Source organism: Manihot esculenta, chromosome 1 (assembly GCF_001659605.2).
Source record: "Manihot esculenta cultivar AM560-2 chromosome 1, M.esculenta_v8, whole genome shotgun sequence".
NCBI classification, from domain to species: Eukaryota; Viridiplantae; Streptophyta; class Magnoliopsida; order Malpighiales; family Euphorbiaceae; genus Manihot; species Manihot esculenta.
In genome coordinates, this window is record NC_035161.2 from 38221993 (window position 1) to 38238710 (window position 16718).

Sequence of the window (16718 nt, forward strand, 5' to 3'; positions counted from 1 at the left end):
TTTTTACATATAAATATATTAACATCATTTGTTTGTAAAAATTGCAATTAAACAATAAAAATAATTTATATTTTCAAAGTAATTTTTATATAAATTATTTTTAATAAAATAAATGTAGCTTCGTAGCCTTTTAAGATCGTGTTCTCAAACTATTTTTTGCATATATATAGTCTAAAGGAACTATTTTTTTATAATTAAAATTAATGAATTTAATGTTAATAATTTTGAATTAATATATTTAAAATAATTTTTTTATTAATAACAATTTTATTGCCATGTTCGGTATGATCTATTTTGAAAGAAAAAAATTTAAATGATATTTAATTTTTTTTTAAATAAAAATTTTTTAATTTGAAAAGAATTAAATTTTTCATTTTAATTAAAAAAATAATTAAATTAAATTTTTATAAAAAATTTAATTTCAAATAAAAAGTAAAAAGAAATTTAAAATGATTTGCTACATATTTTCAAACAAAAAATAAAATTGCATTCACGAGTTTCGTAGGATATTGTGATTGAAATTTACTCATAAAAAGCACCTTTGCACCTTTGTTGCCAAGGGGCTCTTCCCCCAACTTAAAAATCAATTAAATAATTAGTTAACCAATACATGATTTAACATAAATAAAAGAACACACACTGGGCAATAGCTATAAAACTCGTCCTTTGTGCACATACCTCGTTGGAAAATCTAAATACCTTCAAACGAATCATGAATTAAGTAAAACAGAGAAGGCAAAGAAAGAATCTGGTGGAAACTGGAAAGCAATATCATTAGTAACATTTTTTATGTGTCATTCAACTTTCAATGTGATAAGCTCTCATACGAAAAACATGCCATCCACATAAAAAGAATAAACCAAAATTCCTTCACTATTCTAGCTTGTGAAAAACCATGGCAAATATTGCAAATCCCACGTCAGAGATAAATACTCCAAGCGTTCAATGAAAAAGCCAGCCTCCTAGTACAATGCCTACAATGCTATTCTTACAACTATGCAATAGGACTACCATCATCTGCAAAATACATCGGCCCAAAAGAAAAAACCTGATATAAGGTGAAAATGAACAAAAAGACCCCCTCATCACACCAACTTCATGAAGGTGCGACACCCAGTATCAAGTTAGGGACAAAACATTCCAGCTCAAGCTGCATCCTTTGATGCCTTACTTTTTCTATTACCACTACCACTGACATCAACCTTCTTTCCATCTTCAGGTATAGTGTCTTCCATTACCTTCGGAGAAGTGAAATTGAGGTCCTCAACAGATACATTTTTGGTATTTTGGATTTGCTTTTAAAAATGCAGCAAGTTCACTTCCCGTCCTTAGTTTCTTACCTGTGGGAGCGATATTAAGCATCCATTTTGGAGAAATCTCGTCTGAGCACCAAGCTCCTCCTAAAACCTTCTGAGGTTTTTGGGATGCCAGGCCTGTCAATCATCCAAATTCTAGTAGCATTGCACTCGATGTCAGCAGGATCCTCACAAGTTAACCCAGGTATATTCTGTCACAGGTAATTGGATTCTCCAAGATTTTGCTTCTGATTTCCTCATATTCTTCTTGTGTCGCAATTACCCTCCATTTTAAGCATGTTTCACATTGTGCGGCATAAGTACCAACTGAACATGAATTCAGTAATCACAGCTATAAAAAGATAATTCACCATCTCCTCTTTTAGATTTCCTCACGTGTGATAATTTACCATCTCTCCCCTTTCAGATTTTCTTCGCATGTCAAAAAATAATATGTAGGCAATGACATAATAACAATGATCTGAGACAAAACCAATGGCTGCTATTTACGCAAGTTCATATTCAAAAGAACATCAGATGTTGGATATATGTAAATAAAGATAAATCTATACGATGGAAGGCCACTTCTATGGATACAAACTTGTTCAAAACGCTAACATGTGTCAGGGATGTTATGGAACTGTTACAGTGATGGCAAACGATGTATTTTTGTGGGTTTTCAAATTTTCTTAAGACTAGACAAGAAATGACAGTAGAAAAGGGATCTTGGAAGCTAATCAAACTCCTGTTCTACAAAGGTGAAGACATGAAGCTCATTAAACCTACAGCTTGAAAAATATTTACTTGGCAAGTTCTACTGGAGTCCTTCTCAACAAGAAGAATGCTATGGAACAGCACATTGTCCTTTGCTAAATTTTTGTGGAGCTCCTGACAATGTTCTGAATGAAAACCTCAAACAGTTTCACTCTCTTGAAAGAATTATGAGAGGGTGATGATGGGGAAAAAAAATTAAAGATGATGTTCCTAAAAGACCCTCAGGTTTAAAGCATAATGCCGTATTAGCATCTAGAAAGGAAGATAAAATTATAGGAAATGATATTGTAGGTTTAAATGGCAACGCATATGGAATTCCAAAAATATGATTTTCAAGTAGCCAAGTCAAGAATATTCACTAGGATTTTATCTGCTTTCTGCTCAGATCAGAGCCTTATTTACAACACGAAATGTTTTAGTCTAATCTAGAGAAGGTCTTTGTATGTAGATTGGATTGAAACCTTATGCACTACGAAAGGGAAACCGAGTGTGTACAAGAATTTTCCAGGAGGAAATGCCTATTTCTAGTGATTGATCAAGCATGTGAAAAACAATTCTGAAACTAACAGACTATGATGGGACTGAGGATATAAATTTTCTTGAAGGCTTGATAAGTGGCATCCTAGAGGTCGTCTTCTCATGGACTACAACTTTGGCGTCATCTATGACACAAACCCTTCTTCAAGTTCAAGTGGCAGCTCTTATATACGGTTTTGGTTTGAGTATGGTCTCCTACCATATCTAATTATACTTGAGTCCACAGTTATCCCAAGATAAAACACATATGGAAAGAGATAGCAAGGACTAAGGTACCCAATGCAGGAACTATTCAAGTAGTAAATTAGCAGACGTATCAGGTTCAAATAAAACTATTCAACCTAAATTGTGTCAATATCTTGCGACAATGGTTTCATCATTGAATGGTACACAATACCAACCTAAACAGATTCATGCGAACCGAGCTAAGGCACATTGGTAATTTGGTATTAGCGTAAAATCTACTCTGTTAAGCATTTTATCGAACATTTACTAGGCACTAAGTCCTTTGAACACCAACCAAGGGTTTAAGATCAAAACTTCATTTACACCATCAGAAACCAGCGCCTAATAAAAACGATACAACCAGCAATAGTATAAAAAACCGAACGCATCAATAATCAAGTGTTTGGAAGGCGAGAAAATCGAATGACTAAACTAAAATGAAATAAACGAACGGCTTAAAATCCAGAAAGTTCGATTTAATGTTTTCCCTACAAACAAACAAAACGGAGTTTTCAATCCCAGCAATATAGAGCACAGACAGAACCGGAGAAGGGGGATTTTATTTTATAAAATAAAATAAAATAAAGATCGCACCTTCGACGCCGTTTTAGGACTTTCACGGTTGTCCTCTTTCGTTGCCATATCCTGTTTCCTTGAGCTGAAAACGGGGCCGCATTGGTAATCATAAAGTCACGAGTCATGCACGCTATCAGGTCACTGACTTCACCATTATCCGACACGTGGAAACGCCATCCATCTCCATGTGGTCCCAACGCGGCTGCAAAGCTCTCCGCATGCTGCTCACGTGTCATTTTTTTTTGTTTTTTCTTTCTGGTAACGCTTGACGGTTGGTAATGGAATCTATGGGACCCACGGAGAAGGAAGAAAAACGTGGGGTCGAGTGAAATTCAAACGGAAGGGGTCGTCATGTGGACCCGCTTTGAGATTCCCCGTTTGGCTGTTTGCCCATGCCAAAGATGGTAGCACACGGTGAAAAATTAATTGTTTGGAACTGAAAATCAAAAATTGAGTGTAATTAAACTTTTTTTTTTTTTACTGTTTTATTAATTTTATAAATTTATAATGCAAGCCCATCAACTTTCAGTTTTTCATCTTACGACCCCGAATTTACTCTTATTACACTGCTAAATTTTAAAAATGTGAAATATTAATATTTTACCCCTTAATTGACAATAGTTAAATACCGGACACAGCACTTCCATATAATTTACTTTTGCTATTTTTACTATGGTTACAACCATTTTTAATAGCCGTGAATTTGTTATAAAAATCATAATTTGAAGTTAATAATATCACAAAAATTATTATAAATATATTTTTCGATTTCATAACCGTTATTTTATTATATTATTGACACGTACACATCCATTTATTTAAAATATAATAAATTTTGAAACGTACAAACTATAAATAATATGTTTTTTATAATCGCACTTCATTGTCCTGGTGTAGTTTTTGAAATTATGTTTTTATGATCCTTAGTTTCATCAAGAAGTCAGGATGATTTTGTGAAATTTGAAGCATTGAGTTGATCTTCAAAATAATGGTTAGTTTATCGGTTTTTAATTTTTCTTAGTTCTTGTGATTTTTTTTATAAAATAATTATTGATATTGACAGGATAAGAAAGCTAAACAATTTGTAATGAAGAGGATTACTCCAAATCCCCTGGAGTTATTGAAGTTCATGCAGAGACACAATAAGGTAAATTTATAAAAGCTTTAAAAATCTCACATTATTATTATTTAGTTGGGATAAAAGATAATTTTATATATATATACAGTGGCAGGATGAAACAAACAAGACTATGAAGATCTATCGTTTGCCCAAATCAAAATTAAAACTGATCCAATCAAGAAACGATGATGAGGTAAATTTCTAGTGCCTTAATTTCCAATTTACTATGATAATTTATTTGCCAAAAAAATTATAAATTATTTTATCCTAAATAATAAAATTTCAAAAGAAAATTGAATTGAATCCGATTCTTATGAAATTTGTGAGGTTAATGATTTGGACTCCATCAATCTAAATATCTCTTATCAAATTTTATTAAATTTATTAATTTATAAAAAAATATTAAAATGCTTTTACAAGTAATTATTATTTTTGTTTTAAATTATATCAAAAAATTAAAAATTTTATTCCAATCTTTAAAAAATGATTTAATTATTTTATTTTAAGTTTATTAAATTAAAAGAGAACAATAATTTCAAATATAGATAAAAGGGTTTTTTTTAAAAAAAAATTTACAAAAGTCAAATATAAAATTTTAATTATTTAGCTTTAAAAATCAATCAATATATGTATTAATTGTAATATAAGAAAATAAATATCTTACTAAAAAATTATTCACGTTTTTAGTTATTTGTAGAATTTACTTAAAATTAAATTAGAGGTTTAAATAATTTAAATTGTTAAATAAAAATAAATAATAAAAACGAAATATTGGATTAACAAAATTATTTGGTGTGGTCGTAAATGAAATTCTGCAATAACCTCATGTCCTTAGTTGTTATTATGAATTTTCAAATTTAAAATAAAAATGCATTGAATTTGTCTTCTTAAAATGGTGAAAAATGCTATAATCCGATGTATGTCTGTGTATTGTAAGGTAAAGATTTAGTTATTACATTATTCACCAACAACTTAGCAAAATTATATTATCTATCTTAATTTATAATATCAAAATATTAGTGAAACAAAGCTTAATTTATAAGAAATTTCTTAAAACATCTCATAAAATTTATTAAAATTTAATATTTTTAAAGGACTATAATAGAAAAATTAATAAATAAAATTATATTTATTGATATATATAAAAAATAAAATAAATAAAAATTATAAAAAAAATAATGTATATGTTCGAGAATATCATAAACACTGAAAATTTTATAATATAAACTAAATGAATTCAACACCATAAAATTAATGCACAAAACCTATTAATTCTATACAATAAATCATATTATGTAGGATTTGTCTTATAGTTTTTATTTTATTTATTTATATACCTAAATAAGGGATTGTTTTACTAATAAAATTAAATAAGATATAAATTTTAATAAATAGTACTCACAGTTTTAATTTAGTGATAAGTATATCTGAATAAATTTGAGAAATCTTAAATTGTATTTCTCAATTTTTAATTTTTATTTCAAAAAAAATAAATTTTATTAAATAAAATATCAAAAGCTCAAGTTTTACTAGTATTATAAAATTTTATAATTTTTTACAAAAATAAATTTCTTCGTATATAAATTCCATGATCACAGTTTTTAAAAAATATTTGTATTATATTAGAGCTTGTTTTTTTTTCTTTTATCACAAAATAAAAGAAAAAAACATATATTTATACAATTTTTTGAGATTAAAATTTTAAATTTTGACATGATTTTATTTTATTAGATGAAGAAATGGGTTAACCATGGTTCTAGAAAATAGGGCCTAGACTCGGAAGAGACAAATCCGTTTCATGGACCATGGTTTTTTTTTTTTTCTTTTAAATTTTTTTTATTGACTCCCCTATATAAACCCATTCTCAAAATTCAGAGCACGCTCGCCCCAACCAGTGTAGTTGCAGCTGACAAAATGCAGGAAACGGGAGGCCTTTGCTCAAAAATTATCCTCTCTATACGATCAATTCTCGCCGTTTTTTCGCACGGATTGAAAGAATCCAATCCATTTTCTCTTGTTTGACGACCCCTTTAGGTGAAAAAAAATCATATATCTTCATTCTTCATCATTTGGGTTCTCTTTTATTGCTTTTCTTTTTTCTTAAAATTTCGGTCTATTTGGTTCTTTTTCTCCTCGGTGTTCTTAAGTCAATGTGATGGTTTCTTGTTGTTCTTAATGCTATTGGGGAGACAGGTTTTTAGTGTATGTGTTTATGTATATGCATATAAGGGTGTTTTTTGTGCTGCTTGCGTTGTTTGCTGGTTTAGTTCATTAGTTGCAGATAATGTGTTTGTTGTTGGAACTTGATTTATAGGTTGATATCTAGGCTTCCTCTTTTTTTTATCAATCTGAGTGTTTTTGATACAGGTTAAAGAACCATCCCCTCGTTTGCCCTCTCTCAAAGACAGAGGTTTGGTTTTCCCCCCATATTTTCCTTGTTATCAAGAATTTTTCAAGAATTGAATTCTTTTTTTTTTTTTTGTCCATTCTCACATTTGCAATGAAAGAATTCAATTCTTTTTAATTTAAAAAAAATGTCAAAAGAAAGAAAATAATTATTGTGTTAGAATTATTTTCATGCAAATGAATATTTTTCATTCTTGTTGTGTATCAGAATTATTTTCACTAGAACGGCATTGCCTGTTTTACATTAAGCTTGGTGAAATATATGAAAATTTTGTAGCCCATTGCAACTGTAACACTATTGTGTTAGAATTATTTTCATGCAAATGAATATTTTTCATTCTTGTTGGGTATCAGAATTATTTTCACTAGAACGGCATTGCCTGTTTTACATTAAGCTTGGTGAAATATATGAAAATTTTGTAGCCCATTGCAACTATAACACTATTGTGTTAGAGTTATTTTCATGCAAATGAATATTTTTCATTCTTGTTGTGTATCAGAATTATTTTCACTAGAACGGCATTGCCTGTTTTACATCAAGCTTGGTGAAATATATGAAATTTTTTTAGCCCATTGCAACTATAACACTAACCTTATTTGGTTAACGTTGATTTCTGTTTTTGTTTGGTTCATAGGGTTTAGTAGTAAAGATTTTGACGGTCTAGACAAACTCCTTCTTCTTGTTCAAAAAGCGGATGAAATGTCTAATTGTGGTGGTGATAACAGCAACTTAGGTTCTTCTTCTTCTCCTCCTCCTGTCCCTCAACAAGATGTAGGAGGCAAGAACAAGAGAAAATTAGTTGATCCTTCTCCAGGGAATCCAATCAGCTTGCCTTCATTTCCGACTGAATTTCCTCGGTGTGGCTCATACTTGGACAAATCTCAGAACCCACAAAGTGACCTTGGGCATTCGGTGGTGGGGTCATCTCAGCCTAACATTGCAGCAGAAGCTGATGAGCCTACTGACTGGAGTGACCCTCTGGCATTCCATCTTGAAGAACTATTATTGTTTAATATACGAACAATTTTCCAGAATGCAATTAAGCAGCTCTGTCTAAGTGGTTTTAGTGAGCACGTTGCTCAAAGGGCAATTACAAGGCTGGGCTTGTACCAGGGGGGAAGAGACATTGTGGCAAACATAGTGACGGATGCTCTTGCCTTATTGACGAGTGGGAAGGACATTGACAGTACAAAGGATATTGTGTTTGAGAATTTGCAACAGATGGTGGAGTACACAATGCTAGAACTGGTTAATGTGGTTAGGCAAGTTAAGCCATCATTGTCCACTGGGGAAGCAATGTGGCGGTTATTAATATGTGATATGAACATTTCACAGGCATGCGCTGCGGAAGGAGATCTACTCGGTGAATGTGGTTGTAAAGCAATCCCAGGAGCAAGCTCTTCTAATTCTAGCCTTCCCAAATCAAGGTCTAAGGCACAATGCTCTGAACCCATTCCTTCAAGTAACCGTAAGCTACTTACTTTATATTTCTTCTTTATTTGATGCTCTAAGTTAATTGCATAAAACATTAAAATTTGGAAGTTCCAAAATTTGCCTAAACTCAGATATTCCTTTGTCTTGATGGGCTAACTAGGAGAATGTTCTTTCTATGCCAGCAAGTTCACGGACATCCCAAACATCTCCTTCTGAAGGAAAATCAAAGAAGGCACGCAAGTCGCGCAGCAAGAAAGAACTTGCAGCTCGGAACAAAACCTTAAATCCAGACAAGGTTCCAGGGAATAAGGGTAAATCAGGAAAGGCTGCTAGTTCTGGTCGTTTGATTATGGAAAATAGAATGAAGTCTTCATCTGAATCACATGGTCTGCAGACAAAAGGTTCTGCTTCGAATACGAAAGACAAAGTGGAAGCCCCTGTGAGAGAAGGAAGTTCTCATGTCCCTAACAAAAGTCCATCTGCTGTATCTGCATCAGATGATCCTTCAAAAGTCCATAAGGAGGGGACAACATCTGCAGCAAATACTGAACTCACAGTTTCAGGAAAGAAGCCTCTATTGAAGCCAGAGGCTAACACTGCAGTGTTTCCAAAAATATCTGATTACTATTCTAGAATTCCGTATGATGAGTCTCTGGGAAAGTATATTCCACAAGATGAGAAAGATGAATTGATTCTTAAATTGGTTCCTCAGGTGCAGGAACTACAGAATGAACTACAGAGTTGGACTGACTGGGCTAATCAGAAAGTTAGGCAGGCTACTCATAGGCTTAGCAAAGACAAGCCCGAGCTTAAAGCACTAAGACTGGAGAAAGAAGAGAAGAAAACCTTGGAGGAGAATACCCTGAGAAGGATATCAGAAATGGAGTTAGCCTTGGTTAATGCTGCTGGCCAGGTTGAAGCAGCTAACTCTACCATTTGCAAGCTTGAGGAGGAGCAGTCTCTGCTACATGATGAGTTTGATACTGTAAAATTGCAGGCTGTAGAGGCAGATGTGAATTGTGAGGAAGCCTTGGAGAGAGAGAAGAAGGCCCTAAAGGATGCTCAATCATGGAAGGGGCAGAAAAGCTTATTGCAAGAGGAGCTACAGACTCACAAACAAAGGGTGACTGAACTGCAACGAAAGATAGGTGAGGCGGAAAAGATCAAGAACCATTTTGAGGTATGCTTTTTGAGAAATAAATGAATACCTCTCAAGAAAATGAGCGTCACATCTTTGTCAGCTGAATACTTCTGTATGTCTCATATAGGACCATAGTTTCATGCTAAAAAATTTTGGCATGCAATGGCACTAGGTCACACTCACTAGCTAGACCAAGGATTCCATAGGAGGAAACTCTTTAATTATTTGTGAACCAGTGGCAGTTGCAATGGGATCAAGCCAAGGGATTATCCTAGAAACATCTGTCAATATGTAACATTAGAATAATGCACATTATGATTTTGTCATTTGGTACTTTTCTCACTTGAAGCATAAAAATTTCTATAGGCAAGATGGGAACAGGAGCGAATGCTGAATGAAAAATTGCTTGCGGAGGCGGCATCTATAAGAAATGAACGAGAACAACTTGAAGCTGCAGCAAAAGCAGGGGAGGATATAATCAGACAAAAAGCAGAAGAAGATTTGAAGAAATATATGGAAAACATTAGCAAACTCGAGAAAGAAATATCCAAACTGAGATTGACGTCGGATGCTTCAAAAATAGCTGCTCTTAGAAGGAGCGTTGATGGAAATTATGGTGGGACATCCATCCAGAGTATGAAGGGAAGTCAAGACTCTAATGTCTTAAGAAAGGCGGATTTCCAGGAAACTTGTGGAAGTGGAGGTCTGAAACGGGATAGGGAATGTGTGATGTGCTTATCTGAAGAGAAGTGTGTGGTTTTCCTTCCCTGTGCACATCAGGTCCTCTGTACAAAATGCAATGAGATCCATGGGAAACAGGGGATGAAGGACTGCCCTTCTTGCAGGACTCCTATCCAGCGACGGATTGCAGCCCGCTTTGCTCGTCCATGAGGGAAATTTATACCTTTATGTTGGAATAAAACATGGGTAGAGGAAGTGATGTTTAGAATGGATCATAGAGGGGAAGTTGTGTTGAACTTCACTCAGAACATGCTCTTTTTCATTTATTTGCTTTTAGGTTATAATGAATAGTTAAAACTCGATGGATGTTTATACATTTAGGTATAGGGAAGAATTTTTCATAAATAATAAACTGTTGTGATTTACATGAATTACAGATCTATAATTTTAAGCAAACTCAATTGGTTTTCCTATAACATTTTTTTAATATGGTATTTCTTAAATAATTATTGAAATTTTAGTGTCTTGTTATTATTTAAAACTTTAAATGAGATTAGGACATGATATAATTAAAAGAAGATTAGTTGACCAGCTCTGTGAATTATTTCTTCGACATCATTCAATTGCAGTTATGCATGAGCTCTCCATCTGAGATTTCGATGAGATTCCTCGTGTTTATCGACGCATTTCAATAATTTAAAAAAAAAAATTTACAACAATAAAAGAAAAAATTAATAATAAGTGAGATACTCCGAGGGAAAACTCAACAGCCCCGACCACGAGCAGGTAAAGGCAATAACAAAATTATAAAAAAACATTTCTCTCTATCAAAATTTTTATTCATTTTTTGTATATATATTAAAAAAGGTAATTTTTTATTAAATTTTTAATTATACTCATCTTAGAATTATTAAATATTTAAAAAATATTTTATTTTTAAAAAATATTTTATTTATAAAAAAATATAAGTGGTTTTAAAAATAAAATAAAATAATAATAATTAATTTATATATTATTAAAAAATGAATAATAATTTTAAAATAATAAAAAAAGATAAAAAAAAATATGAAGTACTGGTTTAATGATATATTACTTATTTAAATTTTAATATAAAATTTATTAAGATTTTAAAGGCTGCCATTTGCTGAAAATGAAAAATGATGGCTCTATCTTCATACAACAAATCAAGATACAGCCACCAACCTAATTAATTAATTCTATAAAGAAATCCCATTTTACCTAATTCTTTAATTTAATTCATGTTTTTTAAATAAAAATAAAATAAAAAGAATTTAGAAAAGCCATGAAAAAAAACACTAACATGGTTGATCGTTTCGTTCGATTTAATTTAAAATTAAATCAAATTGAATAAATTAAAAATTTAAATTTAAATATTTTTAAAAATCGAATCGAATTGATTTTTATCAGAAATCAAATCAAACTGAATTAATATGATTCGATTCGATTTGATCGATTTTATTTTTAATAAATTTTTTATTTTATATAATTTATTTTTGATATTTTAAAATTTAATTAGAATATTTTAATTTTAATATGATATAATTTCTATATTATTAAAAATAATATATTATTATCACTAATCGATTCGATTTGAATTTTTTAATTTTTTTTATCAAAATTGAACCGAATCAAAATAATTAAAATTTTTAAAATTAAAAATTGAATGAAATAAATAAAAAATTGAATTAAAATTTTAAATTAATTCGATTCAATCAATTTTTTTAATTCAAATCGAATACACATCGCTATGTGAGAAAATCAAATTATAAATAGAATTGTATTAATACTTAAATTTAATTTATTTTATATTCCAATTATTTCAACCTAATTTTTATATTTTAAGAAATTCAATTTCTTCCATTTTCACAGTTTTAAACTTAAATTCATTATTTACATATTACAATATCATTTTTTATTTGAATACCCTTGTTTATTTTAGTGGCTAAAAATATATAATTCATTTAATAATTTAAATTTAAATTTTACAATCTCAATCCCTATTAAAAAAATATATATATATATCTTTATTTCATAATCACAAATATTTGTGCGATCAATTAATTGAAATGCTTGGACCCTTTTTAAAGCTTTTATATATATATAAGAACTATTAATTAATAATTAATTATATTTCTTAAAAAAATATTTATAATTAATAGATTATATAAAAAATATTAATTAATTAATTAATTAATTAAATTTTATTAGTCCAGAGCTGACATTTTCTCTGTCCATACACACAATTAAAAATTAAAAACATCTCCCTCACCGGAGCAGTTAGCTTAGCTTTTCTCTCTCTTCCCCTGTCCCCACAGACTGTAGTCCAAATCCCACCCCTACTTTGCTGCCAAGTGTCACTAACCCATTTCCCTCTCCAATGGAAAGGAATCTAATTAAGCCTCCTCACCAAAATAATCTCCACTTAAAACCACTACGTGACATCCTTTCTTTCATGCTTTGCAGGAATACACTTTCAGGCCGATTCTCTACCATGATTAGGATCCTTAACAAACGCTTCAGGCGCTTCTGCTCTCGTCTCCGGTGGCCGATTCGCAGGTCCAAGTCCAAAATTCTCATCAGGAGATTTGGAAAAACAAAATCCAAGACACAGAATGAGTCTATTAGTGGGTTTGCCGTTGTTCATCCAAATGCCCTATTCGCTGAAGTGAGGCCTATAAAAGTAGCAACTTTTAACGCTGCCCTGTTTTTCATGGCCCCTGCTGTGCCTAAAGCACTGGATTCTTCCACTTTTGACTTTGAAAATGAACATCATCAAATGGTTACGAGGTCTGCAAACGGTATTTTCCGTACCAAGTCCTCAAATGATCGGCCAAAGAGCATTCTAAAGCAATCTCCCCTGCATCCCAACACCACGAACAGGGATGAAAATCTTTCCAGGCAGGACAAGTTTGCTAAATCAAAATTAAGGGTATCCATCAATTTGCCAGATAATGAGATTTCTTTACTGAGAAATAGACAATTGGGATTTGTGGAGGAGAAGGAAACTACTATAGGCAGCAGTTTGAGTAGAATTCTGAGAGGGAAGGCCCCAATGAGATCACAGAGTGCGATTTCTGCAAGAAATGTGGGGAACCGGGTGGACGGAGACAGCTATAGAAGCACAAGAACAGTGGTTGAAGTGTTGGAAGAGTTGGATGCTGATATATTGGCTCTGCAAGATGTGAAAGCAGAGGAGGAGAAATCAATGAAGCCTCTTTCAGATTTGGCTGCTGCTTTGGGAATGAATTACGTATTTGCTGAGAGCTGGGCTCCTGAGTATGGAAATGCAATCTTGTCCAAGTGGCCGATTAAGAGTTGGAAAGTCCAGAAGATCTTTGACGATACTGATTTCAGGTGATTCTATTTTGCTTCTCAAATTCATGCTCTGTTTCTCTCTGTTCTGATTAGATTTTACCTTTTCTCTAGTTAAATTTAAATAACTAAATAAATAAAGGGAATCATCAATTAAATTCAGAACTTTTTATTTTATATAAGATGACAATTAAACATCACTACTTTTGATAAAGTAAGCAATTATAGACTGCTTTCCTATGGATTATTTTTTTTAATTAGAAAAGTAAAATGATGATATGAGACTGCTTCAGGAAATGAATGAATGAATGAATCTCTTTGGTGCAGAAATGTTCTAAAGGCCACAATCGATGTTCCTGAGAATGGGGAGGTGAACTTCTACTGCACACATCTGGATCACCTGGATGAAAACTGGCGGATGAAGCAAATAAATGCCATAATACAGAGTAATGATGGTCCCCATATCTTAGCTGGAGGCCTGAATTCCCTGGATCAAACGGATTACTCCTCAGAGAGGTGGATGGATATTGTCAAGGTAACTGCACAGTAACTAGCACTGTCAATGAGTTTTAACTCAGTGTTACTTGACTAGCCCTGAGTTCGAGTCCTAACCAGAGCCAATTGACCACTCATTATGATGGATTGAAGTTGATGGTATTGCTAATAACATGATATGGCAATTTAATGGGTGTCTTTGTTTTTTTGTAGTACTACGAGGAGATGGGGAAGCCAACACCGAAGGTTGAGGTGATGAGATTTTTGAAGAGTAAGCATTACACAGATGCTAAGGATTTTGCAGGAGAGTACGAGCCAGTGGTGATGATAGCTAAAGGGCAAAGTATATTAAGCAAACAAAAACCTGTGAAATGCTTGATTTATTATCTTCCTCTCATGGCTGACGCTTGGATTAATTGATGATTTTGCAGATGTTCAAGGGACGTGCAAGTATGGAACTCGAGTAGATTACATATTGGCTTCCTCAACTTCACCATACAAATTTATTCCAGGGTCTTACTCAGTGTTGTCTTCTAAAGGAACTTCAGACCATCACATTGTTAAAGTTGATATGATAAAACTCAGAAGTGACCAAGAAAATTTCACTAGAAAGAGACGCCAACCTAAACACAAAGTTGTAAAGATAACAAATTCTTCACCTTCTAAAGGTATATGGAAAGCACAAACATTAGATTGATAGATTTTGATCCTTTGTTTTATTCCAAATAATATTTCTTTTAGTCTTGTTTTGGTTTCTTCCATGGGAGAGAAAGAAACCAAAGGCTTTGCTTTGTAAATCATCACTGCACTCTGCTTAATTTTTTTCTTTTGGTTGAATTGGCTATATTAGTTTTAAAATTGAGACCTCCCAACGAGTTAAATTCTATTAGTTTCCTGAGTTGTTATTAAACAAAAAAGGAAAAACCTGTCTGTTTGATATTTTTTTCTTAACTGTCTCAATAAGGAAATTGAAATTGAAAAGGCATCAGTGACATATCATTCTTGAATCATTCCAGCTGGTTTAGAAGGTTTTATCATCTGTATGAAGTGTAGACTAACATTACCCATCTGTACAAGTCTAATTTATAATTCGGTAATAATTTATTTTCTATTATTAAAGATAACGGCTCGTTTGTTTGTTGAGTGTATTAAAATATTTTATATTACTATTATATAAGATAATATAAAATTATTTTATAAAATAATATATTTTTTATATGAATTCATCCTGTTTATTAAGAAAAGTAAAAGTATTTTATTTTTTATATTCAAATTTAGAATTTAAAACTTGATTGATGAAAAATAAATCATAATATTTTATTTTATCTTTTAAAATTTAAAATAATATAAAAAATTATTAATTAAATATATAATTTAATGATAAACGGGTCTAAACATCTCAATATGACTGAACTTATGATAGAAAAATCATATCTTAATAGAGTTCGATATATAGACTTACTTTACATATAAGTTCAGGCCTTACTTTAACGAGCTGGACTGAGCTTAAATCTATATGTGAAAGGTTTAGCTCGATTAACGTGTTGAATTTGTGAGGCAATAAACTCCATAAAATCTATGATGTGTAGTCCCAAATGCAATTAAATAATTGTCATACATTTATATATACAGTCAAGTGTAACTATGACAGGAGATACGAGCGCGCTACACATCATTAAAAGATAAAAAAGAAAAAAAATAAAATAAAGCAGAGGAAAAGAATGAATCAAATTTACTAAAATATACTTTGAACCCACACTTTAATCGATCTGAAACACCACAATCTAGTGCCATAAAATAAAGAAGATAATGGTAAAAATATGCAAAAATTATAAAGTAAGAAATTTAAAAATTTTAAATATTAGTTAAGTATAAAATCATATATTAATAAATATAATTATATAAAAAAATTAAAAATTTAAATATTTACCATCATATATTATTAATATTCAATAACAGATTTTATTTAAAACAATATATAATATAATATATTAAAATTTACTAAACTTCAATATTACATAGTGGTGACGGCCGTGATGATAGTGATTGGGAGAATTATTTAATCACATAATTCCAACATTTAAATAACTCTTATTGAACTTCTATCTATTCAAAGAAAGTTTAGTACATAAGAAATGTGCACTAATACATTTATACTAAATATAAAAAAAATATTAAAAAAGAAAATTTTAAAATAGCAATCAATTAAAAGTAAAAAAAAAATAAAATTGCCAGAATAAAATTATACTAATGAATTTTATATAAAATAAATATATGAAAATTACGGTTTTAGAGGAAGTGAAGAGATTAAAATTATCAAGTAAGTTATAACGATTCAAATTTAATAATTTGATTCTTGAACATTTATAATACTTAATTTAGAGTATTATAAATACTATTTTATTTTTTATTATATTTTAATTATTTATAAATTATTTAAATTAAATAAAATTTTAATTTAATAATATTTTATGCAGTTATATTAATTCTTTAATTGTTTTATATTTTATCGTAATTAATATTTTTTATAGTAATTTTAATTGATTATTTATATTTATTCTATATAATTATTTATATTAGAAAAACATAAATATGTAATATTTATTAATTAGATTATATTAAATATAATTTTAAAAAATTATCAAATCAATAAACTGACATTGTTGAGATATATTTTGTTATGGATTTTATATATATATA

At 30.7% G+C, this 16718-nt stretch overlaps 2 protein-coding genes and 1 pseudogene across 2 annotated transcripts; 2 read left to right on the plus strand and 1 right to left on the minus strand.

The window, feature by feature from the left end:
• Window positions 1–471: 471 nt before the first annotated feature.
• LOC110610695 lies at window positions 472–3643 on the minus strand (annotated as a pseudogene).
• A 3453-nt stretch (window positions 3644–7096) lies between these two features.
• LOC110623050 (putative E3 ubiquitin-protein ligase RF298) lies at window positions 7097–10617 on the plus strand. The gene is made up of 3 exons (XM_021767899.2): window positions 7097–8402; window positions 8551–9548; window positions 9876–10617. The coding sequence occupies exons 1-3, from the start codon at window positions 7397–7399 to the stop codon at window positions 10398–10400; spliced, it is 2529 nt and encodes an 842-aa protein (XP_021623591.2). The 5' UTR covers window positions 7097–7396; the 3' UTR covers window positions 10401–10617.
• Window positions 10618–12620: 2003 nt separating this feature from the next.
• Window positions 12621–14836, plus strand: LOC110623608. Its single transcript, XM_021768610.2, has 4 exons — window positions 12621–13565; window positions 13851–14058; window positions 14232–14361; window positions 14450–14836. Exons 1-4 carry the CDS (start codon window positions 12664–12666, stop codon window positions 14713–14715), a joined length of 1506 nt encoding a protein of 501 aa, XP_021624302.1. The 5' UTR covers window positions 12621–12663; the 3' UTR covers window positions 14716–14836.
• The last annotated feature ends 1882 nt before the right edge of the window (window positions 14837–16718 follow it).

What these genes read in the sequence shown, in the direction of transcription:
- LOC110623050 (XM_021767899.2), top strand. Translation starts at nt 7,397, where the DNA reads ATGCAAATGAATATTTTTCATTCTTGTTGTGTATCAGAATTATTTTCA. An exon ending in ACCCATTCCTTCAAGTAACC is followed by an intron (nt 8,403 to 8,550) that starts GTAAGCTACTTA and finishes TTTCTATGCCAG; the next exon opens with CAAGTTCACGGACATCCCAA. An exon ending in AGATCAAGAACCATTTTGAG is followed by an intron (nt 9,549 to 9,875) that starts GTATGCTTTTTG and finishes AAATTTCTATAG; the next exon opens with GCAAGATGGGAACAGGAGCG.
- LOC110623608 (XM_021768610.2), top strand. Translation starts at nt 12,664, where the DNA reads ATGCTTTGCAGGAATACACTTTCAGGCCGATTCTCTACCATGATTAGG. An exon ending in TTTGACGATACTGATTTCAG is followed by an intron (nt 13,566 to 13,850) that starts GTGATTCTATTT and finishes TCTTTGGTGCAG; the next exon opens with AAATGTTCTAAAGGCCACAA. An exon ending in GATGATAGCTAAAGGGCAAA is followed by an intron (nt 14,362 to 14,449) that starts GTATATTAAGCA and finishes ATGATTTTGCAG; the next exon opens with ATGTTCAAGGGACGTGCAAG.